At 30.7% G+C, this 27,729-nt stretch overlaps 1 protein-coding gene and 1 long non-coding RNA gene across 5 annotated transcripts in view; one reads left to right on the top strand and one right to left on the bottom strand.

Moving 5' to 3' along the window:
* The window catches only part of LOC134711936 (uncharacterized), a 65,031-nt gene that overhangs the window by 7,072 nt on the left and 30,230 nt on the right, over window positions 1–27,729 (bottom strand). The window contains exons 2-4 of the long non-coding RNA XR_010106247.1: window positions 8,146–8,225; window positions 6,384–6,624; window positions 3,141–3,222 (exon numbers count right to left, since the gene is read on the bottom strand). This is a non-coding gene — a long non-coding RNA (uncharacterized LOC134711936). The remainder of the gene's footprint in view (window positions 1–3,140; window positions 3,223–6,383; window positions 6,625–8,145; window positions 8,226–27,729) is intronic.
* Window positions 134–27,408, top strand: LOC134711934 (zinc finger protein 878-like). Of its 4 annotated transcripts, none has more exons than XM_063572952.1 (3): window positions 134–293; window positions 21,546–21,721; window positions 24,833–27,408. In XM_063572952.1, the coding sequence occupies exons 1-3, from the start codon at window positions 235–237 to the stop codon at window positions 25,540–25,542; spliced, it is 945 nt and encodes a 314-aa protein (XP_063429022.1). In that variant the 5' UTR covers window positions 134–234; the 3' UTR covers window positions 25,543–27,408. The 4 variants fall into 4 exon arrangements, with proteins under 4 accessions (XP_063429022.1, XP_063429024.1, XP_063429023.1 ...); XM_063572954.1 differs by lacking the exon at window positions 134–293 and adding an exon at window positions 5,540–5,720; XM_063572953.1 differs by lacking the exon at window positions 134–293 and adding an exon at window positions 18,505–18,659.

Here is a 27,729-nt window from a genome sequence, read left to right as displayed (position 1 = left end):
TTTCAGATTTACTTGAATAAGTTTGAAATTATAAAAAATCTGCGATTGATTTTAAAAAGTTGCAATTTTTTCCTAACACTTAGGGTCTTTTGTTTTTTTCCCTTTTCATGCTTATATTGCAAACGCATGACTTTGTGGATTAACTATTGCAACAAATTCCAATAAAATCTTTAAAAGACGTATAATTTGAGGACCGTGGACTTTGGGTTGGGGTTGGTCAACGTCACAACAGTCATGAGGATCTTAGTTAAACACAGAGAAGAAAATCAATATAGCAGTTTCAAAATCAAGAGGTAGGCTCAAATATTTGTTTTCTTATACCTGCACTCGTTAGATGTTTACAACATATTTATTTTGTAGAGCTTTTTATTTGTGCACTATACTTATCTTATGCAAATTTTAGTGTATTCTTTTTTTTAGCTTTAATTATATGATAATTATTTAAATTGAATATCACTCTTTCGAAATTTTGAATATATCTTCATTGAATATGAAAAAATCAGTTAATCGCAATATAAATAATAAATAACTTTGTATATCAGCAAAAAAAGAAACCCAAAGCATCCATGAAATAATACAACATATCATTTCATTTTTATCAACGAGGCAACGACAACCTGAAAAAAGCGCTTGCATTCGGTTAACAAATATATTTATGTATGTACGGCTCTGTTATTGGCGCTCATAAATAAAAAAAATAACAACAACAAACAACGGAAATAAATTACGACAGGTTCTGTCTTAAGCTCCAGATATTTATTATTTTATAGTTATTTCATAGAATTTCGATCACATTTTCTATTTTTAATTTCATTCTATATTTCTTTAACATAGAATGCATTTAATAAGGCTTTCATTAAAGAACTTTTTAATTTTGCAATTTGCTAGGGAAATTTCCGATCAGAATTATTCTCGGAGTTTTGTATTTTTGCTATTTTACATTTTGCATATATTGTAAAACGCGATGAGGAAATCATAACTGTATGATTGAAATTTATAGGTGATAATGAAAATATACAAACAAAATTTGCATGATTTTCTTGACTTGACTCAAAGAAACGCAAACATAAAAATTTTAAATGTTCTGATTAATTTATGTTAGCAAAACTATAAAAAGACAGATAATAAAAACGTAAGATGTTTCACAGATCCCTGTCTCATCTTCAATTGCTGCTGCCTGCGTAGAATGTTATGTTGGATGCACATAAATGGCTCTAGCATTATTATTAAAATGAAAAGGGAACAAAGGGAACAATCAAACGTCATTCATAAAATAGAACAGTTAAACATTGGTCAGAGAGAAACATGAAGAAAAGAATAAGTTCATGTTTTGGTAATTTTTAATTTTTGTTCTTCAACACTTGCCTCCATAGTACGATGACCAAGTAACGAAAAGTCGCTTATTTAAGGAGTTTAATCGTCATTCGGACTATACGGCTATAAATCACAGTATTGATAGTTCAAAGGTTACTCTTCACATTTTGACTTGTCGTCAAAAAATCGAACAGTGCAATTTTTTGTTAAATGGAGTTTGAACCTGATCTTTGACCTTAATTAATGCAAAACTGTTACCACATTTCTTTTTGACGACATCGATATTCCAAAAGTACTCATTTTTCCGAATCCAATGATATATAATATAGCCATATAGTATGTTTGACGATTAAATTTTTAAAACATTGGGTCTGGTCACCGTACTATCAATCGGTTTCGATAGTTTTACCATGACGATTATTCTGTCGATGTATCGTAAAGTTTTATGAAGATTTGAAAATGTTGTTGATGTGTAAAGCACTATAACCAATAGCTGTATTTTAATTCTAAAAAAATAAAATATTTACTCGGTAAAGTACGGAAAAAAGAAAAGAAAATTTATTTTCAGATCTTAGTCTTAGTGACGACGTTTATGTACAAGTTTAAAAAAATTCAATAACAAAAATAAAATGCAGTAATTTCAGTCCTAAAAGCTTAAACCCCAGCGGTATTTAAATGTTACTGCAAAAAAATAGCAATCAATCAATTGAATAAGCAAAAGTAAAAAATAAATCGAAACCGTTTTTCAAATTAAACTGTGGAAGTCATATCTTATGAGGGGGGGGGGGGCCTTATATATTTTCAGTTTCTGTCAAAGTTCATAGATAGGTTTTAAAAGGTTATAAATGGTTTAGAACTTTCACCTCAGAGTTTAATTACATGTTAACTATTAAAACAGAACCATTAATTATTAAAATGCGGGTAAATGAAGCTAAATATTTCAAATTTTGCTCTGTGTACTGTCTTTTCGTCATGGAGTAGGTTCCTTCTAAATGTCGTATAATTCGATGAAGGTTTGAAATAGTTATTAATGTCTGATTTAACATTTATCCACAGTCTAAAAGACGTCGAAGACACGATATAAGCCGTCTAGAATGATGGATTTTGGGATTGCTTTGTCATGTCAAAACTGTCGTCACAAGAGAGACAAACTTAAATATTTTAAAGAGTAAATATTCATGAGACTTCAATTTCCCGAAATGCTACTAAATTACAATTTACTAAACGTTCAGCGCTTTAAGTAATGTTCTTTATGTTGTCAGTTGAAAAAGAGGGCAGGAGAATTAAAGTCTTAACTTTAGAAATAAATAAATTCTACAGTATTAGTAGAAAATTATGTAAGTAACACGTGTTATTAATATGAAAGAGTTTGTTTGTATTTACCAGAATAATTGAAATCGTGAAAATACATAAAAAAAAATCAAATGCTCATTGTTGTATGGAAGTATGAGTAAATTATAATTTACTGAACAACTGATACATTCACCTACTGTATTACATTATTTGCCTTATTAATAAATTTCTGAGATTCTGAACATCAATAAATTACTGGTACGCAAATTTGTCAGCACTTTCTACGTTAGAATTGATTGTAGCTGATTGTGTGACTAACAAATATTAAGTTGTCACTTATGCTTATTACTTACAATACCCCCAGTATTTGGTGTGTTACGTGTTGTTCAGTCTTTAGCTTTCTATGTTGTTTCTTGTGAACTATTATTTGTCTGTTTGTCTTTTTCATTTCTAGCCATGGCTTTGTCCGTTTATTTTCGATTTTTTAGTTTGACTGTTCCTCTGGTATCTTTCGCCTCTCTTCTTTTACTTACAATTTTAGCTCAAACTCTCTATTTGTGTGCGTTATGCTTAATTCCTCATGATAAGTTCAACAATATGACAGGTATATTTAACCTACAAAAACAAAAACAAAAGTTTTACAATTGTTCGTACTCATCATTTCAACTTACGGGCGATAGGAATATATATGCGTTTTGATGTAGCATTTGGCACCTAACTCCCTAACTCATTACCTGTGGTAGTAAAAGAGGATGTTTTGCCTACCATCCTGAGTATGTGTTGGACGTTATTAAACTCAAATATACTTTTGGAGTTGATAAAGTTGTATTAACGTTTACCACGTGAAAGCTAAAAGCTAAATACTAGTATATTATTAATGCTTTGATTGCAGAACAGTCTTACAAATAATGGAAATAAAATTTAAAGAAAATATGTGTATAAATTGCTACGTATAACATATATAGTATAATTAGTTGCAGTGTTTTATTAATAAAACAGTACAAATGATACAATGAAGATAATTTTTAAGAGAACGGATTTAACATTTTGACAGCACACATTAAAGAATTGAATGTTATTGTCGGCTGTTCAATGGTTGAAGATTATCTCCTCTTGAAATAGATACTTGACACATTTAAAGGGTTTGTATGCCTATATTTGTATTTTATATATCAATAGTCCTAGAAATATCCCAGGCATGCGCATACTAAAGCAAGTAAAAATATAAACGGAGATCCCACTAAATAACTAGTAAAGATTTCATTTTTAAAAATCATATTAAAAAGTAATTCAGATTAATGTTCAAAATTGAAACAGTCATCTGAATGGTTTAGAAAGTCAATCAGGAAATCACACACTTATCCACTTTTGAAGAAGCCCAGGAAATACCTGTATAACTATATTTAAACAACAAAATAGAGCAGGTTCTGGCCATTTGTGTTTGATAGTTTATGCAACCAAAAATTATTGAAAGGTAAGATGACTACAACATTAATTCAATGAAAAGACAATAAATGTCCCCTTTCTACCTTTTTATTTATTTTTGAACAAAATTATATACTTGTTTTGTGTGGATAAAATATTTTCATGTTGATAGGAACATGTCTCTTTACTCGTCTATCTGTTAATGTTATATATAAGATATACATTTTAATTTCAACTTAATTTTGAATTGCAAGAATGAGCGTTGATATAAAATTTAAATGTTGCAAGCCAGCCACCCAGACACACAATATTAACAAAAATGCTTTGTTATTCAAACGCCCAAGATAACACACCATTTTTTTGGAGGGACGACAGTTTTCAGACATACAATAACAGTTCAAGATTTTACAACGGCCTGTAAATGAGCATTACGTAATAGGTTTAACATTACAGTATAACGGTATATTCTAACGATTTGAATTGAAAATAACACAAAGTATATTTCGTGCGTTTGAAGCGTTTTAATGGATTTATTTTCACCCGGATTTATATGACTGTTACAAGTACGATACTTTTTCATGTGTCAGGATCTTATACTTTTATCCTTGAAAAATCATTAAATACTTTCACTTTAAAGATAAAACAGTTCACAAAAAGATATAAAACACACGTGTTGGTCAGTATTTGTATATACTCCTTATCTATGGATTCCGAGTAAGGCCTATAGACCCTGTTCCGATGCTAGAATTTTGATCCTTTACAATGTACCCATATTTTCCAGTGACATTCTAAATTTCCCACATTTAATCTCGGTCGCTTCAGTTTGCAGGTCCTACCCATTGTATTGATTTTCCAAACAACAGGTAAGACTAAATTGTTTGGATTTAACACTACAGATTGCAGTTACAAAAACCTCTCGCTGGCTAGATTTATTGTGTGCATTAGTAGCGTTAAAACGTAATATATTGAACAACAATAAATATTTACGGTATTCATTGAAAAAATGGTTTGACGTCTACAACAATTTATCATAGCTATATATTTTAAAAGTTCCGTGTCTAATGGTTGTTTCAAATAAGCGAATCATTGTTACAGTGGTATCCTCATGTTCCTGATTTTATTTGTTACACATCAAAGTTATAAGGCGTAAAAAGGTTTTCGACAATTATTCAATAAGATTATAGAAATATGGTTTATGGTATTTTGATGTTAAATAAAATTGCAGTTAAAAAGAAGGGACTCCAACGCTTTAAATATTCTTAGCATACTCCACCATGTATTCGATCACGTAATGAAATAGGCGTATAACTGTGTCGTCAGGTCAGTGATAAAGGATTATATTTCATTGAAATAAAATCTACGTCATTGGATAAAACACATTTAAAGGGTGTGTATTTATAACCAAAAGTGTATATTGTTACAATGTAGGCCTGGAAATATCTGAAACATGCGCACACTAAAACCTATATAAATATTTGGAGAAAGATATAATTTTAAAAACCGTTAGAAATGCTAGTATTGTATTATATTTTCTTTTAAATAAATAGCAATCGGAATGTTTAATGTGTTTGTCAGGAAATCACATACCACTAATACATTTTGAAAAACTCCAGAATTACTTGTTACTAAATTTAAACATAAATTACGTAGCCGACTGTCATTTATGTTAATACAACAGTGGTTAAAAGGTAAGAAGAATTGAACGTTTATAAAATCGGAACATAACAAAAGTCGCCATCTATATGCTTAATATTGACAAAATTCTGATATATTTTGTTATATCTTCAATGATGAGTCTTTTGTAGACGAAACGCGCGTCTGGTGCAAATACAAAATTTCTAACCTGGTTTAAGTTTGATCTAGTCTCGATTCTCGATGAGTTTTGAATAAGACTTATATGTAGGTCCCCTTAAAACACTTGATGTGACTTTTGCGTGTGTTCTTGAATACAATTTATTTAGTAGACCCTGCTTTGAGTATTGAATTAAAATAGATAAAGAGTTTTCATCGGCGAAACTTCAATCACACAACAGAACTAAATAAAACGAGAAATTATTTTTAAGATGACACAATGTTTACATGAATAAGGCCGTTAGTTTTCTCGTTTGAATTGTTTTACATTGTCTTATCGGGGCCTTTTATAACTGACTATGCAATATGGGATTTGCTCATTGTTGAAGGCCGTACGGTGACCTATAGTTGTTAATGTTTGTGTCATTTTGGTCTTTTGTGTATAGTCATCTCATTGGCAATCATACCACATCTTCTTTTTTATACACCCAATAATTACAAACTTTAACTTAAAGCTACCTTCGAAATAACTCTAATGCTATATTTGTAATTTACTATACCTTTCGAAGCATCTCAGATCACCCCCAGTTTTTTTGGTGGGTTCTTTTGTTTTCTATGTTGTGTCTTGTGTACTATTATTTGCCGGTTTGTCTTTTTCTTTTTTAGGCATGGCTTTGTCAGTTTATTTTCTATCTATGAGTTTAAATGTCCTTCTGGTATCGTTCGCCCATACCTCGATCTTTTAATGCAATACATGTGCGTTATAATTAACCTTTACTATTTCACTTGTCTGCAGAATGACTGAAAACATAATATTATGGAATACTGAAAATATGAATACCAACATAATTTAAACGATGCCTTTATCAGCTTTTCTCTCTTACATGTGATTCAATTCTCTTTTTAATTCTACTGAACTGTATTTTTAGTATTACAATAAGTCAAACGCAAATGAAATAGCAACCATTAAACATAATGAAACTAGAATTCCACTCCGGCAAATGCCATTGTTTACAGATTGTGATTACCTATGTTAGTTTGATGGTTTTAAGTGTACTTTAAAAATGTATTCCAAAAACGTTTTTCTGTGCACTAACATCTATATCTTTATTATATATGTGGTTCATATGTTGTAATGAACTATTATAATATTTATAAAGTCTTGGGTGTTCTTGTGTATGCATGTACTGTTTTCCTGTCACGTTATCTTATCATTTCAGAGGTATTTTCAACATTGCCATGTTAGTAGAAGGTTCAATCCACCATTTAGTTTTCTTAAAATGTTTTCTTTCCCTACACCAAATCAGGAATATATAGTCAATTTCTATGTAGTCAATTTCTATGTATATTCGCGTTTGTTATTGTTGCCGTTCAGTGTTTCCGTTATTTTCCTCGTATAGTTCATGTGTTTTCCAAGGGGTTTAGTTTATAACCTGGATTTGTTTTCGCTTAATCGATTTATGGCTATTGAACAGCGGTATACTGATATTGCCTTTATTTACTCTCAAAAGGTCAATTTATTGATAGTGAAATCTACGTTTCCATTTCGGTATACATGAATTTGATAGTTTATGCCATTTTGATTGCTTTAATACACAATGTCTAAATTAGAAAATTTTTAACTGAGAAACAACAGTATACAAAACACAACACAAACATATAAACACTGCGCAACATGAACCCCATCATAATTGGGGTGATCACGTGCACAGGTGTTCATGAATAGTAAGCAGATCCTGCTCCACATGTGTCACCTTTCATGTTGTTTAAAAGTTCGGTACTGTCGGGATATGTATAATACATTTGGATTCAACCCAGTTATAAAAACCACGTGATCGTTCTGAACCTGATATAGGTTACAACTCCCTGATGTATAATTGAGCTCTTTTTGATAAAGCAGTTATGTTTATCTTACAATTTGAATTCTCAAAGGTGTGGTCTTGGACGTACCGAATGATCGATACAAAACGTATGTAAATGGTTGACTAGAAATATGTCATAAAACTACATTACAAACTTGATGATGTCTAAATAAAAAAAAACTGATGGAAATTCATGTAGTTTTGAATTAACCTAGACATATAAGTATCTAACTTATAACTTTACTAATACATTATAAGACATAGTTATCTATAGCAATGTTTGCACAAGATTTCATCTTAACTGTCAGATAGTTCTAACAGATCTAAATATAGTTCGTTGGGCTTCTATAGAATAACTTCGACGATGAATTGTCAAATGCTTTCAGTAAAAACGTTAATTTACAATTTCTCCTTGATTTTAACTTCTTGTTGTTTAATGTCAATTTTATTTCATTCTTACCTGCAATTATGCCATTGATGTAGCGTCATCTTTTTCCTTTAATCCTAACTTAATTGTGTTTCATTATGGTATATGTTTTGCTACAAAAAAAAAGAAGATTACGTATAGCCGATAGGAAATGATATTTTACCGAAATAAACAATAAATCCATCTATATGTACGAAGTAATACTTGATACTCGGATAAGGTACACCAACGAAATTTAATAAAATAATGCAGACTAACACTTTTGAAAAGTCACTCAGGTTAATTCAAATGGCTTTATTTTGACATTCATATTCAATTTGATAAACAGAGATATAGTTTTTCTTTCAATGTTTTTCTTGTTTACCATAATCTTTAGCTCGAAGTTATAATTACATATGACACACTATACTTCTTTTTTTTGCACAAAATTTGGAAACATAGATAACAATTTGTTCTTTGTCATGAAAAATACTATTTTGTGAAGGATCATACGAGTTCCCACAAAAAAAATATATTGAAGATAAAAGCATCAAAATACTTGACTTGTTGAACATCAACAACATATCTTATGAGTTTTGAAGAATAATATTTCACCAGACAATTGGTATTCCAATGGGTACTTGATGTGCACCAGTACAGATAAACTTGTTTTTGTATCAATTTGGGGGAAATGCACACAGAACCCTCTCAAAGAAATTTCATAGTTAAAAGCGTAACGCCCGTGTATGTTCATATGATACGGACTTAATTGCCAACGCTGCTCCAACTGAGTTATCGTCAAATGTAGACACTGTATTTGGTCAGCATCACACATTGGTTAACAGATACGATGTAGCGTTTTCTCAACTCACCAGTAACATATTTTGGCGCTCTTAGATACGTAGATACCAGTATAGTAGTCTTATCAGTATTTTTACCGATTGTGTCCTATTCCAGACTGTATCAATTTTACAGAGTGAGAACTCGCATGGTGAGTGATGCATGCTTAGCAGGAAACGATATTCCTTTAACGCACATGGTATCTAGACATTTGAAGTTCGTACGATTTACTTTCCGTTTCCGTCTGTTACCTTGATCTTTCTTCCTAATGAATTTACGATATTTAAACATCGGTGAATTACTGTCACCTTAAATACATTTTCAGGAACTATCAGATTTGTTATGTATACATGTGAATTTAATTTTGATTGAAGTATCTGTAGAATTAAGATTAATCTTCTCCCCACAAACCGACCGTGCAAGACCCTCGTTGGTAGACAAGATCGTCAAACAAAATCGTCGTCGCAACATGCACTGAAATAGCTGGTTCATGTTGACAAGTACAATGTACATACATTTACATTAATTCATATTCAGATTGAAATGATTTATATATTTTTTTTTATCTCATTATGAAACTTATGTTTAAATTCCCTTAGGTAATTGAAATTGACTTTATTCAATTCCGGTTGGTCTTTGTACACCCTTTTTGATTGCAGGTCCCAAAACATTAAGATTTATCATTCATACGTCATACTTTTTTTTAATGTTGCAATAGACAAACGTAATAGTTATCATCAGTACCAGGATTATAATTTATAACTCCAGACGCGCTATTCGACTACCAAAAAACCTCATCAGTGACGCTCAGATCAAAAAAGTTATAAAGCCAAATAAGTACAAAGTTGAAGCGCATTGAGGACGCGAAATTTCCAAAAGTTATGCCAAATGCGACTCAGGTAATCTATTCCTGCGATAAGAAAATCCTTAGTTTTTCGAAAGATTTAAAGTTTTGTTAACCGGAAATTTATTAAAATGAACATATAACTGATATTCATATCACACCGAGGTGCTGATTACTGGGCTGGTGATACCCTCGGGAACGAAACGTCCACCAGCAGTGGCATCGACCCAGTGGTTTAGTTATCAAAGTTACCAGGATTATGATTAAAACTTTCATCTAATGTACAAATAGGTGTCTATGATAGTTTCATCTTTTAACAGTGTGGGTAATGTAAGGGTACCCAAATTGCACCGAGTACCCAAATTGCACCTATCTTGAAAAAAATAGCAAAAAAAATCTTACAAGATTTCCTAGAGACTAAACAATTTGTATTATTATGATTTGATACTATGCACGTCTTTCAACATAGGTAAACATAGTTAGATATACACAAAACGTTCACAGTATTTATCAACAGATGGACTGTTTACTGAAAAGCAAAATGTACGAAAACGTCACCATGCGACGTCATCAAAACGTCACCATGCGACGTCATCAAAACGTCATCTTTTTAAAATTAGCAAATAAAATATATTATAAGTATCCATTTCGTAAAATATGAAGAATAAGCATGGAGAAATATCCAATTGTTCGAAATATTTGAAGAAATAAAACAAAAGCTCGGTTATTAGACTTTTGACGATATGAATTTAAGCATGGATGCAATTTGGGTACTCCTCATTACAGAATCATGGATAGTTTGGAGGTTGATTCAAACCCATTTTTTAATGACTCAATATGGATTAAAAATTAAATTGATGTACCTATACAATAAAGAAGGATAGGGCTACAAAATAAACACAGTATGGACATTTTTTTCTTTATCATAAAAAAACGTAGGTGAAAAAACTGTTTAAATAGGTGCAATTTGGGTTCCGTCACGTTATTCTTCATTAAAAGAATGAATACATTTTAAACAGTTTTGAAGAAAATAAATACTTTCTTTCCTTCACAAAATGTTTGAATTCTGGGTAATTGAAAAATATTCCTATAGAGGTCACTGAAGTACTGCGTTGTAGTATGTTCATATTTTATGGATAACATGCAATTGCAGTTGATTACAAAAATCATGAATGAATTGAAATGCTTTACTTCTTTAATGCCATGGAAATTCAATTTCAGTAAAGAGAATATTTCATTTGCGTCAAATGTTTTTACAGATATGTGAATCCATCCAAGTAACTGTTTTGTTAATATATATTAAACCTTTTGTTGTATGACGTCAGAGAGTGAAATAACCACGTTTATTTCACATGTGAAATTATCGGTTTTTATTTTACTGGGAAATCAATGTAATTCATTGCAACCAATGTAATAAAATGATTTCTCAGCTCTGTAATTAGTTTGATAAAAATGTAAATGGACAGCGCACTGATATTATGAATAATTATGTTTTATGAGTCCGGCTGCAATCATTTAAAAAAATATATCGAAGGTATAGCCCTTGCATGAAGAGAATGCGATTGGCTTTACAAATATACAGTACAAGTCAGTCTTATTGCATGTCTTTGTTTGGTAAATGCTCCTTTTACTAATGGTTGTTATAGCTCACTTCGAGTAGGGTTGAATTATTTGAAATTGTCACATAAAAAAGAATAGCGGCCTAAAGTTGGTCATCAATGCTCTTCAATTTCCTACTTTATTGGGCCTTTAATCAAGTATCGGTTTTGACTCGGGAGTTATTGGTCAGTGCGTTATAGGCCGAACGCGCGTCTGGAGTACAAAGCATAAGCCTGGTAGCTTTGATTATATTTTAAGTGATATATAATCGGAGTCTTCAGCTTACTTCGTGCATTTGACAAACGTATATTATATGATCTTATTTTCCTAGTTATCATTTGAGAAAGTAATTGCGACGTTACCGTCTTGTACTAAAATTAGAAACTTTTGACATACTGCTCCAGGGCAACTCTTGTTCATTTTACATAACGTTGTGTTATACACGTGTTCCTTATATAAGTTTCAATCTATTTTTTAAACAAAAAATGAGCACTTATAAGGCTACGAAAATAAAAATGCAGATTATGGGAACTTACTACATGTCGATGTCAAAGAAAAAATGTACAGGTACGTTGAAAATGTTACGCAAACAATATTCACGTGGCTTGTTGATATTAGAAGGTCATGGTAGTTTTCTAAGCATAGTGTCAAAAAGGACATCGTGACACTGAATCTCTTAGAATTCGAATGTATCACAAATATGTAATACTTTACATTAAAGAACTAATATGGAAATATAGAATAAAGATTTTTTCAAGGAAACCTATTAATTCTTTGGGATTAAAAAGGTAAGATTTCAATAATTTTCATTTGGAATTAGAAAATATTTATCCGTTAAACTGATTTAGAAATTTCAATCAGTTTTATTCAGTTATGAGGGTTGCTGCAGATTTTTCTGGTCGCACACGTGTGTGTTGTTCCGGGGTTTTTGTTGGTATCAAAGATGACATGAATATCAATAATGTGGTCATTTTTATAAATTTCCTTGTTCACCGAACTTTGAATTTTTGAAAAACTAAGGATTTTCTTATCCCAGGCATAGATTACCTTAGACGTATTTGGCACAATTTTTTGGAATTTTGGGTCCTCAATGCTCTTCAACTTTGTACTTGTTTGACTTTATAAATATTTTGATATGAGCGTCACTGATGAGTCTTATGTAGACGAAACGCGCGTCTGGCGTACTAAATTATAATCCTGGTACCTTTGATAACTATTTACACCACTGGGTCGATGCCACTGCTGGTGGACGTTTCGTCCCCAAGGGTATCACCAGCCCAGTAGTCAACACTTCGGTGTTGACATGAATATCAATAATGTGGTCATTTTTATAAATTTCCTGTTCACCGAACTTTGAATTTTTGAAAAACAAGGATTTTCTTATCCCAGGCATAGATTACCTTAGACGTATTTGGCACATTTTTTTGGAATTTTGGATCCTCAATGCTCTTCAACTTTGTACTTGTTTGGCTTTATAAATATTTTGGTATAAGCGTCACTGATGAGTCTTATGTAGACGAAACGCGCGTCTGGCGTACTAAATTATAATCCTGGTACCTTTGATGACTATTTACACCACTGGGTCGATGCCACTGCTGGTGGACGTTTCGTCCCCAAGGGTATCACCAGCCCAGTAGTCAACACTTCGGTGTTGACATGAATATCAATAATGTGTTCATTTTTATAAATTTCCTGTTCACCGAACTTTGAATTTTTGAAAAACTAAGGATTTTCTTATCCCAGGCATAGATTCCCTTAGACGTATTTGGCACAATTTTTTGGAATTTTGGATCCTCAATGCTCTTCAACTTTGTACTTGTTTGGCTTTATAAGTATTTTGATATGAGCGTCACTGATGAGTCTTATGTAGACGAAACGCGCGTCTGGCGTACTAAATTATAATCCTGGTACCTTTGATAACTATCAATTATATTCTTGATCAACTGGCAAAACGGAAAATAAAAGACTTGGATTTTGTTGCTTCAACAACTGTCTTCAATTCAAAACATTTTGATATTGATATCATGCAATAGTATCCACAGCGTTTATAACGATGTATTTAAGTGTGATTCCTGAGTTACGATCCAAAGCTGGTAGATTCGTTAACAAATTTAATCATTCACAATTGGTTATTTTTTTCCATAATTTTGAAAACGTAACCGTTGGAAACTTGTACCTTTTTAATAAATCAAATGAAAATCGTTAATATTATCCAAATTTATCATTGTTAAATCAACACAGTTCAGAACTCAGCAAAGTAAAAAATCAAAGATGCTTAGTTTCAATTTACCTTTTATGTACTTTAATGTATAAATAGACAAAACAATACCAGTCATTTTTTCATTAGAGTAAGTCATTCAACCCAACCTTGTACATTATAAAATATGAAATGGACAATTAAAAGACAAGTTTTGCATTATTTAAGGTCACAGTATATATGTCAGAGATTGTTGGTTAAAGATTTTACATACACCTTTGATTCGTTAAACTGAAGATGAAAATCGGGTAAAAAAATGCATATTTATATCGCTTTCATTTTTGAAAATATTAACCAACGAATTCTTGAAAAACAAAAAGAAGAGAACATTGATATAGAAATTTATTTAAAAATACAATAGTAAATAAATCATTTTACCTCTAATAAAAGAATCAATTGTATATACTTTCTTTTCATATGTTCACCTATTTTAAATGAATTCATTCATTATAATATTTTAGAAAATAAAAGAGACAAATGTATTCTTTAATCGATATTTTTGATAAAGTTCGATAAGCTTTAGTTGCATGCAAAACCAAGAGGTGGATATTGGCACTACCTCTTTGCGTAAAAAGTAAAAACACAAACAGGAAGTCGTAATTGTATGTTTTTAAGAATTTCTATCTTGATTTTTTATTAATCATATGTTGTCATATGTAACTATAATATCAATAATTAATGGCTGTTTTCATATCAGTCCTATTATATGTCCAAGGTCTGTAATAATGGTTGATGATGCCTGCAATGACACGAGGCAACGCCGAGGGACATAAAAACATCCCTCCATTATTACTAAAAAAAACATAAAAAATAACAGGGTCGATTAATAAAAGCCATTCTTTCTTACTTTTATTTACCAAACCGTCAATGACTAATATTTAACCAAGAGAAATTGTTTTTTTCTTAGAAATACTATTTATAAAATGTATACCAAATGCAAAATTAAAAACAAACACGTGATGGAATAGAATGTAAATAAGTTTTATCATTGTGCGTTACAAAGCAATTTATGGCATAAAAAAATCATTCTTAATTTTAAAATTAAAAATTAAATTCTTAATTTTTACTCAAAATTAAATAAATTGAAACACACCATAGAATGTATAATTATTTAATTATTACTTTGACAACGAGGTCAAATAAGAGAAGTCATGATTCTGGGTAACTATTAATTTCTTGATGATTCTTTTCCACAGATATGTTTTTGAATTGCTAACAACTGCGTGCAAATCAGTATAACCCTGATTTCATTTCAATACTATAAATTGATTAAGACTATCCACATTTTAGCTTTTATGATATTTATAGATTATCGTTGGTCATCTCAACGAGAAATGCAATCGAGTTGAGATGACCGATGATAATCTGTTTATCACAATTTTACCTTTTACGACGATGTCAATTTCATGTCAATTTCCTTAGTAACGCCAAGTGCCTCCTTAGTTTCTAGCGATAATTTTCCATCTCAAGCGAGAAGCAGGATATGAAAAATTATCACAATAAAAAGATCACAGGAAAAATGTCCAAAATAGCAATAATTATAGATTATCGTTGGTTATCTCAACGAGATTGATTTTCTCGCTTGAGTTGGTACAGCGAAAGTGAGAAAAGCAATCAAGTTGAGATGACCAATGATAATCTGTTTATCGCTATTTTACCTATGACGACGTTGTCAATTTCAATGTCAATTTCGTCAGCAACGTCACGTGGCCTTATTTCTAGCGATAATTTTTCATCTCAAGCGAGAAGCATGATATGAAAATTATCACAAAAAAAGATTAAAGGAAAAATGGACAAAATAGCGATAAACTTATATAACATGGGTATATGGTATATGATATAGACTCTTTTATATACAAGTTCCAGTAGGATTTAACAACTTTTGAATTTTGCACTTTTTCAACGTGAAGTTAAATACTGGGGAAATATGTACAATCTATTTGTGTCAAAAATTATCAAGCATTGAAAGTTGAAGAAAAAACCACAAGGGTCAAACCCTATGCACTGCATTTCTAACGGCTTTGAACTAAACTGAAACTAAATAAGATAAGGAGGAAGTTGAGAAAAAAATAAACAAGTCAACTATAAAGGAATGGCTGTGATTGACTGTCATACACGTGAGAGGTTTAGCTTGCTATAAAACCCGGTTTCAATCCATCATTTTCTACATTAGAATAAACATTTACCAAGTCGGGAATACGACAGATGTTTTACATTCGTTTGATTTGAGCATTTTATTTTGCCATTCGATAACGGACTTTCGGATTTGAATTTTCCTTGTAGTTCGGTAATATTTTATTTACCTTTTCCTTTTTGGCAAGTATGATGTTACAGTTTAAAGTAATATGTATTCATGTTTTCAATTTAACCTTAAGTTAAATTAGACGCAAACTGATAAATTCCAAAAGAGCAGTTCAATGCATTGCTAAATTATATAAACAAAAGTTTTAAGCTAGGGAGCATCAACGTGTATAGTCTTATTCATCTTTTGAACTACATATTTTCCAAGGATGTCCTTTATGGACTCAGATGTTAATTGCCTTCCATTTTAGAGTTTGTGGTATTTTTCAACACGTAATAACAAATGAAGGTATGACATTTTGACCAGTTCCGCAATAACCCTAGAACAAAATGCTTCAACGAAAATCAGTCTCAACAGAATGAAAGTTATTGCAGACGAAACGTTTACTAAATGAGATCCCGAATGTATTCACACATAGTTTCTCTAGTTTGTGTGTGTGTGTTTTTTTTTATAAATACAATAAAGAAAATAATAGATGTATTGTCACAAAACCACATTTATGAATAATATGACCCTAAATGAACAGTTTGTACCTAAATATGTCGGGTACGTCATGGAACTGTTGTTTAAAAGGAAGTGACCCATTTATTGGTATGGTCTAAGCTGGTGGTAAGTCTCTATATTTTTTTATTATCTGTAGCGTCCAGGTTTTTATATCTAAATGACATTGTGTTATTTTTTATGTTGGTACATATTACAAAAACACACCATAAAAGGAAATGTACAGTTAGTGTGGATGCTTATTCTATTCCACGAGCACTTGAATATTGACAATTCATGAACTCATGGATATATATCCAATTTATGGATGCGTAGATTTGGATATTAGTTTTACGTGTACCTTACATTCAAGTCTTGAAAAGGTCCTATAACTACGCTTTTGACACACGTTTTCTTGTTTGTTTGACGTTTATGTCGGGTGTTTTATATGGCATTAATGAGTATTCACTTCAATGTTTGGAACAATATTGCAAAATTTAGAAGGCATGAAATAACAGCCGAACACTTTTACATGAGATTAAAAAGATATCCTCATTTGCACTCTCACATCCTGGAGATTACGATTACGTTCGACTTGGCTTCTATATTAGAAACATGCTGTTTTAAAACTAATTCATTTAAATGAATATATATAGACTATCACAAGCGCATGTCACATGAGCCTACGGTTACATCTTTATTGTATATCTTTTTAAATAAATTTCTTTAATATTTCAACTTTCTGTCCCTAAATAAATAATACAACCGCACTATATCCCGCTGTGTGTATTGAACGTTGAGTTAATCAAATATCTATATTTATTTTAGTACATCTTTGTATTCAAAACTCCTTCTAACTTGCAAGATATTAGAAAAAAATCTTTAGTAGTACATCAATGGGCCCATTTCCTCCTGTCTCAACTTTCGTAGGCAAATGAGTTTGTGGTTTCCTAACAAAAAGTGCACCTATCTTATTGTTCTTCAACTCCTAACCACAAAGCTGATTCTTTGCCATGTCAATGATGTGTTCACATACTGTTTGTTTGTTCAAAAAGATCGGGTTTCCCGGACGGTGACGGGTCGATTCATTTTCAAATTGGTAATTAAGCTCGAGGCTGGGCATGCATGCATACTAATCTTTCCTTGTGTAGTATTGGTAGTATGTGTTATTCTGTAAGTTCCGTAGTCTCTATAAGTACTAATTAAAATAGTAACTGTTTCCAACTCCCTCAGCAAAAAGGTAAACCTTAGATGGATTTTGTTCTTCAGTTTCCTTTCTTTTTATCAATGATAGCTCCCAACGTTTTTCCAGGATACGCAGCTATCAAAAGTTTTTGTTCTGTTTTGTTTTTGTTATGAATGACAATCTAGAAAGATGCATATACGTAATCAGGCAGTGGTGAAAAGCAGAAAAGTTTTTTGTGTTTTTTTTTATTTTAACAAATTTTAAAATAATTAACGCCAAAATGTACCGTGTATGAATTATAAAATCGTGAGCCAATAATACATTCCCAGTGTAAAGTGGTTGTAATTTTTATTTGGGAGTCTATGTGCCAAAAAAAATGTTTACAAAGCAGTATCTCTATTAGTTTTTTATTTTAATTTGAATTTAAATCAACCGTTCAAGTTCTTCGTCAATTTTTTTTAAACGATAAGTTCAGATTCCGGTTTAAAGTCTGCTTTATTTTCAAAAAACATGCACCTGGGAACAGTATATCGAATACATATTTCCCCCTGCAAACACACATTGTATGGTTGTGTTTTAAAGGATCCAGAGTTCTAAATTAAAAAAAAAATAGTTGAAAAGACTCCAGCTTCTGACCAGACGCGTGCATTTTTTTATTGTTTGTTTCATTTTAATATGCGTCTTGGTCGTTTATAACAGAGACATATAATACAGTTGTATTATATGTCTCTGTTTATACTTTATAAATAGTGTTTATTTAAATGTTTCAAAAATATTCTCTGTATTTATACATAATTCAGTTGCAAATTTTATGATATTAAACTAAAATGTAGGTAAACCCCGTCGGCACCTTTCCTGTGTTCCCGTATTGTATTTCCAGGATTACAATTGGAACTCTTCAGTTTGAAGGTTCAAAAAGTGTAAAGAAATTGCAAAGGAGGCCTAATCAGGGTGGTAACATGGGTAAACAACAAGAAACTTTAGGAAAAGTTATTTAAATCTCGTAAAACAGCACAAAAACAATATGAAGTTCTTAAATGGGATATTATTCAAATTTTTGGTAAGTTTACAGACATTCAACGTAGTTTAAACAGCTTTATTGACGTTTTCTCGAGTCGTGATTAGTGGGTCATTTTGGGACTTCAATGGTCTGTCGCAACTCGTCTTTTATTTCTAGGATAACACAAATAATACAGAGGTCAAATATATATTATTTGTCTTCTTCGTAATGTTAATTTATGTTTATACCCTTCTACAATAAAGGTATGATAATTGTTATTGTTGATCATGTTTATAATATACACTTAAAAAGTTTTAAAGTTCAGTAAGTGTGATAAGAGAATGGTTATGTGTACATGTATTTATAGAATTGTGAGTGTCACATAAATCTTATATTGATAGGAATGATTGCTGCAAAGAAAACCTTTATATTAATTTAAAAATGTAATAATCAATAGACAAGTGACCTATTATTATTCCTATATGTACAATGTATAATGGGCACTAATTACAATGTATGTTCAAAATATATATCTACATGTATAATTGTACATCCACATTGACATCATTGTGGTACAGTTGTATATTGGAAATGGAGTTTAGATTAAAAAAAAAAAATGTTTGTATATATCCCCCCCCCCCCCCCCCTTATATATGTACACCGACATGTCTCTGTGTACCACATGTTGAGGGAATATGTTTAATTTTGCATACTAATCATGGTAATAATAATATCACAATAATTTCTGAATATACTACAATGTAGTTGGACTAACTGTCTGTTCAAAAATATCTAGATTATCTGGCATCTTATACGGCACAATTTGAAAATCATACATGTACATCACCGGCACTTGTTTCTGTCAATATGGGGTTTACTATCCATACCGTACGACAAATCTCCAAAGTAAGGGATCATAAAAACATGCAACAAAAAAGTGTGAAAATGCAAAAAAAACAAAACAATCGACATGCATGACATGTATTTATTTAACATGTCCATTACATGTTTATATTAATGAAAAATGTTATGTTTTCATGGGGACTGCAATATTTCATTTGTTTTTCATCTTAGCCATGAGAATTTTTATATTTTTAAAAACATATGTTTTGACAAGAGGATCATAGTTGGCAAAGTCATGCATACATATGTTTGCTTTAAAAATGCAGACAACTGATACATTTGTAGGCTATCTTGTAGGCAACATCTTGTTAAAAACAAAAACTTTCATGGACTCCTAATCTAAGATTGCAATGTTGCTACTGAAAATATTTTTTACCTGATTCAAAGATAAATAAGCAGTCAATATTGATTTACACTAAATCCTTATATTTTAGCTGTCTAAAATGTTAAGGTACATGTATCTTTAATATTTGATATGCTGTGTTAAATTAAATGTTGAGACTCAATAAATAGTCCTGTTCTTTGGTTCAAATTATAGTTCTGGGAGTTAATAGAACACAAACATATTGAAAGTTTTGGCCAGTACAATAAACAAAAACAATATTTCTTATAACATGTATAAGTTCTTGTTGAAAAAGGCTGATGACAAAAAAATGGAGTTTTACAGAATAATATCAAAAATTGTCATAAGCTTTTGTTACAAAAAATATACAGATTCAAAATGCACCAATAAAAAAGATTTAGGAAAAACATCCTTTTTGTTTTGATGATTTTAAGTTTTAGTGATGTTTATCTAGTTGAATTGGATTTTAATAAAATTTTAGAGTTTTACAAAATAGCACAACAATACACAAGGGTGCAGTCTTTTAGATCCAGATAGATAAGTCTTATTCTTTTTGCATGTTTTTCCATCTGTGATTAATAAGTGTGACTTTTGTTTATGTAAGTAATTGTATAATTATTGTACAATAATAATTTATAAACATTTATTTTTATGGTTTTATCTGTAAAATATTACATATGTGCGCTCGTGACATCAACTTATTTGACTGCCTTAATTGAATTCCTTTGACTGGAGTTGTTTCCCTTTGAACGAATGTTATCTGTAAAATTTTGAATTTGTTTAGAACCTTATACATGTTGGAAGAACATGTAACTGGTGTTTAGAATATGCAGCTTAAAAATACATAAACATGTTAGATTTAGTCAACAATTAGATAATAAGTGTCAGGAATATAGCTTGGAATGTTGACTTTCAACTTTCTTCTTCTACTTTGATCTAAAATTGTATATGGATAGCATGGTATAACTTTTTTTTTACATACAACCTTATATAATCTTATAGAAAAGTGAACATTTCTAACTATAGAGTGCTGTAACTTCATCATAACATGTTACTGTAGACGAAACTGTTTACATCCCCAGCATGACCAACGGGGAAGCATTTCCAAAGACAAACAAAAGCTCTAATAGATTAAGGACAGTTTAATCCAAATTAGACTAGAATCATTCTATTCTGGTCTAGTTCATAACTGTATCCTATATGTACATTTAACAGGCTATTATTTGAACTTGGAATTATTTTTAATTATGGAATTTGATTGATTTATTGTTATTGAAATTTTTAATAAATTTCATGTTTATTCTGTTCTGAAATGTTCTGTGCTGCGCACAACACTTTCTATTACAAAGAAAATAGTATATTTTCAATAGAATGTACTGTGCCGCACACAACACTATCTAACCAAAGTATTTTGTATGGAAAGTGTTATTAACCGATCAAAAGATTATAATACCAAATAAACATGGAATTTATTAAAAATTTTAAACACAAGAAATTATGCAAATTCCATAATTAAAAATAATTCCAAGTTCAAATAATAGCCTGTTATTTATGTAACCTTTTAAGTTTTTACAAAATAACACCTATCCCTGCTGATTTGTTTGATAGAATGATGAAGAGGAATACCACTTTCATCACTTTTACAGGAACTTAAAAAAGAAAAGAAATCAGTTGTTGTAACTTTTGTACTTTTTCTTCAGACCCAGAATGTATATTAACATGATGGACTTCAGTAATGATAGAGACGCCTTACTTAATTACTACCAAGACCTTTTAGTAAACAACCAAATCAGTGCCTGTAAAAGGCGTAAGCTGTCAGACTCTGACCCAGGAGCTAATGACTTATTGTCAGAGGAAACAAGAAACAGAGAGATTTGTAAGTTTATTTTTAAACAATGTTAACAAATATATTTGTTCTGACATTGTTTATTGATTATTAGGTGCATAATAGAAAAAAAGTAGATAACAGTAATTATAAAACATATTGTTTAGCATAACAGACCCAACAACCATGTCTATGCTTAAGATTTTAAATTTCCAAAGACAGATTTGTAAAAAAATATTGGGTCATCAAAACAAAAAGAATGTAAAAAAGAATGCCAAGTCTGTAATCTTAGTTTTATTTGTGACAGTTGTGTCACCAAAGCAGTTTATACCTGTATATATCATTACATATATGCCTTTTGCATGAGAAAGATATATATATAAATACTATTGGCAACCAAACGTATACCAATAACATGAGAAAGAGAAGTGAAATTATCCTTTAAACCTGATTTTAAGTTTGAATCAAAATGTATCATTAAGATATAAATCAGACATAGTACATTCTACATGTTGTTTTTTTACAACTTGACAAAAATTCAAGTTAAAGGAAGAAGTTTTTTGTTTCAATGATATTTAATGAGGAAATTTATGCACTTGTCATTGTAAATAATCAGCAGATACTAGGCGAAAAGAAAAGCTAATTGCAGAATTTTCAGTTTCCTTATTAGTTATTTTGCGCCAATTGAAATAAATTTAAAAAAATGTATGTCATAGGAAATAATTCATTATATAAAATCTTTTCACTATTGGGGAATTAATTTTTAGATGTTTTTTATTGATTACATTAACAGAAAAGGTTTTCCACTTCCTTTTGAATTAATTTTCTGGGACTTTGTAGCTATGCGTATATCCAATCGTTCTTCTGTGTACATTTAATACACTATACACATATTATATATATCTATAATGGAAAACTTCCCTTTTCAGGCATTTAAATCATGTACCTTGACCTATTTAGATGTATAGAATACACTATTGTATATAGATAATAGGCACTTGATAAAGAATTTCTTAGTTAAGATTGTACACAGTTGTAAATTACATTTAAAGAAATCCATCAGCATCAAATTAATTCAATAGAGTTACATTTTTAATGTATTCAGTTTATTAGACACTTTCTTGAAATGAAAAGTTTTATTTTCTTAGATACCACTTGACATCGGGTGTATGTTAAGCGATGACTAAGACCTGATTTAAATATTTGAGGCCATGTATGGTTTAATTTTACATAAATATGTGCTTAGTATAAATGAGTCAAAGTATTTAACTCAACTTGTTCAATCATGGCAAACATGCATTCAACAAGTATCTCATATAATTAGTATCTTATGCAGTGTTTAAATATCATGTATTCATACAGTTGATGCAAGTCTTAATAAATGGTCTTTAATTTTACACTTTAAATATGTACATGTTAATTGTAGTTCATTATATTTTGGCAAATTTTCAAGTTTTGTTGATCTTAATTTTGAAACCTGATCCTTTTTTCTTTTTAAATGTATTGATAAACATATGAACAAAAGATCCATGTTATTGTCCTTCACACATGATTATTTTTTTTTAACCTGACAAAAATAACATGTTTATTGTTAATTTTATTTTTCCTATGATATTGAACATGCATGAAGTCCAATGCTTGAATCTTTATTTTTGTTTGCCAAAAAAACTTTGTTTTGACTTTAATATACTAGAATGGAAGGTTGATGATTTGTTTTTTAATTGCATAAGAAAATTTTATCTGAATAAAGGTTTTAAAGAATATTAGAATATAACCATTCAATAAGTCAATCACAATATGATATAATATTTCCAAACTTATTTCTACTATTTCTTTAAACAACTTGTTTATTGTAGAAGTCAGTTAGTTTTTGGCACTCTTTTGATGTTAAATTTTCTTAATTGTTACTGTATTTAAAATTTTTGAATATTTTCTATACATGTATGCTTAATTTTCTAAACAATATCTGTAAAAGAAACATTTCAAAAAATTCAGCAATGTTATATAATGAGCATTAAACTTAATATAAATAGAGAAACTATTCTAACTGTCCAGATTTTGTTATTTGAACATTCGCTCCTATGAATAGTGACCAGAAACATGTATTCTGTTAGGTATTTAATTTTGTGGTATCTTTGAACCATATCCACAAAACTAGGTCTCCTATGAGTATTAGTGAAGCCATTGTATTTCAAACTAAAGATAGAATGTTGGGATAGTTTGGTTTTGATTTAAGAGCAGTTTATTTTATAGGACTTTTTTCGCTAAAAAAGTTCCTTAATGATTGAAGTTTTTTTTCACTGATCTTTGTAATGGAAAAGTGGGAGACATAAATATTGGAAATATTCTAATTTGAAAGAAATTTTGGTTTCCAGGTTGTTCCATGATTCTTATAAATTGAATCAATCCTTTTCTTCTCCACCAGTGGCGGAGCCAGGGGGCGGGTGTGGTGGAGCCAGGGGGAGGGTTCTGGAGATTTGAACCTCCTTTTTTGGACAATCAATACATTTGAATGGGGACATATAGTTGGGACCCCCCCTTTTAAAATGGCTGGATCTGCCCCTGTTCATACAACTAATATCAGAAACAGGAGAGAAGACAACAATGGTCCATGGGTACAATGAACAAACACATAATACCAATGGCAATAAAAAAAGGGAAAAACACAAATAACACTACACAGATAATGGGCAATGCTAACCTCAGCTAAAATGTTGGTGAACTTAGGGTCTTCAAAGACTTTTTTTTTGGCTACACTAACTAGTAGCTACAGCAATGTTGCTCATGTCAAGTTAAAGGTTTGGAATACTTATAATGTCTCATTTGGTATTATCACAATTGAGGAAAAGAGGACATGATTGGTTATTGAATTAGTGGATAATTCATATACCTTTGGTCATGTGTGACACAGCTATTCGGTAATAGTGATCATAATTGCATCTGTTAATCTTTTTAATGTTTGACATGGTTCAATTACTTCAAGCAGCAAACCTTTACCAACAGAAACAGGATAGGAAACACAAGCCCCAGAATATCCTATTACATATGTTAATTGAATTTAACATGCAAAAATGTATTTAAATTAAGCCACATGTATCTTGCATATATCGGAACTGTAAATAAACTTTTCAACTCTAGTAATATTTGCTTTTCTGCTTTTAGCTTTGGACTCCCCATCATCTACATCCTCAACGGGAAGCAGTGAACAGGGAAGTGATTCAGATATACCACCATTGAAGGATGTTACAAAAGAAAAGGTCAATAGTATTCCAACTCATATACCAGAAGAAACCAAAGTAGTCGATGCAGACCTACCTCAGCAAAGTGGTCCAGAACAGGGTTCCTATGAATGTCCACAATGTGAGAAGAGCTTTGCTTACATGGGTAACCTCAAACGCCATATCAAAATGCACCATGGAGAGTACAGGCCATTCAAGTGTAATCTGTGTACTAAAAGATTTTGGGGAAATGACAGTCTAGAGCAACATTTCAAACGTGTCCATACTCAGGAAAGGCCATATGCATGTGCACATTGTGAAAAGAAGTATTCTGTATGCTATGACTTGCAGAAACATGTACGCGCAGTCCACGGAAAGGATATTGATTGGGAAGGAGATATACCCTCAAGACCAGACACAGAAGTACAAGGTACACACAAAGTCACTGGGATCAAAACAGTTCATCTAGAGCAGCTCAATTACAAATGCAAGTTTTGTAGTAGAGGCTTTGCTACAGTTAATGGACTTGGAGTGCACCTTAAAATGCATTTTAGGTGTAAAATCTGCCTTAAAGGCTTTAACACTGAAGATTCATTGAAAATCCACATGAAAAAAGCTCATGATATGGGTTTGAACCAAGAATATGTATTATAGATGATAAAAATAACCAAATTCTCTACCTTTTTCTCTTGCCGAAAATATTCATACTTTTTGTTTTAAAAAAGGTTTATAACTATTTAGTGCTGCCATAGTGCTCTGAATTTCGGAAAATGAAATCTAAGAAATTAAAATGTGATATAAATTCAATAAAACTAATCAAATTTTCTAAATTTTGTAGAAATGTATCCATGGAAGCCATAAATTTATAAATTTATGTATAAAAGAGTTAACTTGAAAATTTCATCAGTATTATTTCAATCCAAAGTCCCAATTTTTATAGTATCACCCATTTGTAAATAAATGCCATTTTTTTTAAAAATGTCATGTCTTTGCTAAAATTTCATTCATTTTGTATTGAATTGTTAGCAATCAGCATTCTTCCGAAGTATTTCAATTGTTTGTGTTGAAACAGAAGCATATTGAAGCTTATATTAATATAGTTTTATTAAGTATTGGCATAATATGACAAGCTTATTGGTCTTCCATTTTATTTTTTATACAAAAGTCAAACTTAAATAAATGCTTGAACTTTTTTATCATATTAAACCAATCATTCGTGTGTTTTTCTGTCAATAATAAGGCACCGGTGTTGAATTGTTGTTGATGTCTTCTGTTTGTTTATATTATATTTTTTAAATAGAAATCCATGTTTTATATTTTGCATAAGAAGATGGACATTTAACAGTTTGGTTATTATAATTTATGGACCTTTACTGTTTGTTTATTCTCGCATTGTTAATGAATTGTTCATGTATATCTTCTTTCACCAGAAGTTCTATTATTTTTATGTTTTCATGTTTTGTTGACATTCCAAATATGTAAATAATTTGTTCATGTATTAATTTATCTTTCTTCATATATTTTAATCTGTTTTCACAATTCAGAAGGTCTTTTAGACCTGCTGGCGCAATTATGAAGTAGATTTGATACACCTTATCCAAATTGTATTTAATCGCAGAACATCAATGGTATTCCCATAGTATTTTAGTTAAGAAAGGAACAATAATTCATGTGTAAAGATAAGTGACTATTTAATACATAGTTGAAAATATTCATGAGTTGTATTCTATGACATTAAAGAAAATAAAGTTGTTACTGTTCAAACAACAAACATGTCCTTTGTTTGCTAAGATGAGTAACTATACAATGTTGATAATAAGATATTATTTGCAACCTATTTTCCATATTGAGTTTAATTTTTAGATTCAAATGTATTGTACTGATATATATTTTATTCAAGAAATATTTGATACAGAACTCAAACAAATGCATTTTCCATAAAAGTAAGCTTTAGTAAAACTCTTTAAGTTACTATAGGAACAGTTTGAATACATGTTTAAGGTTAAAATGATATAATTGCAGTGTTTTAAGTGAAAAAAGGTCTAATAACAACATAAAAGTCATTTGAGTTAAGTCTTGCACAAATTAAATTTTACCCTTTAACAGAATAAATTGTTGATTGAAAACAGTTTGAAAAAATATGCAGAAAATTGTCTGTTTCATTGTTTGTATATACGTTAATATGCATCTTTATCTGACAACTATACCCTGTTCACAATGTAACAAAAATGATGTAAGTTTGGTAAGACATTGAATACAGTTTGTGTTCACTCATATTCCAGATTTAATGTCCATAAGATCAATTATCACTACTTTCAAGAGATTATCTGACACAAGAATTCACTTGAATCAGACATGAATCTTGAATTAAGGTCACTGCGAACTGTAAATTTAGATGAACCAAAGCATGTGGACACAAACAGGGTACCATTTAGATGAGAAATTGATAAATATTGTACATCAGATTTAGTATATTTGTGAACAGGGTTTAAGATTGCTTGTTTGCAAATTGACATATATGTTACACTGGCAGACCTATTTGGAAAATCACCGCGATTTTTGTAAAATATTCGGTGTTTTTTGGCCAATCTCCGCGGAACGGATAATAAATAGAGGTTCATCGTAGATTTTCCGTTTTACAGAATATTTTGCGGTTCTCCGGAGATTTTCCGTGTCTCAGGGAATTATCCGTTTGTCCGATAAAACGGGTGTGTATTGAGTCATTGATAGAACCAGTGATGCGTGAGCGACGGTTATTAAAAGGTCGGTTGTATAATCCGTTATGCGTGAGCGACGTTCAATCATTAATTGATCGTTGTATTATCCGTTAAGTGTGAGGGA

This window comes from Mytilus trossulus, chromosome 3 (assembly GCF_036588685.1).
Source record: "Mytilus trossulus isolate FHL-02 chromosome 3, PNRI_Mtr1.1.1.hap1, whole genome shotgun sequence".
NCBI lineage: Eukaryota > Metazoa > Mollusca > Bivalvia > Mytilida > Mytilidae > Mytilus > Mytilus trossulus.
This window is presented reverse-complemented; position numbering and strand designations above follow the sequence as displayed.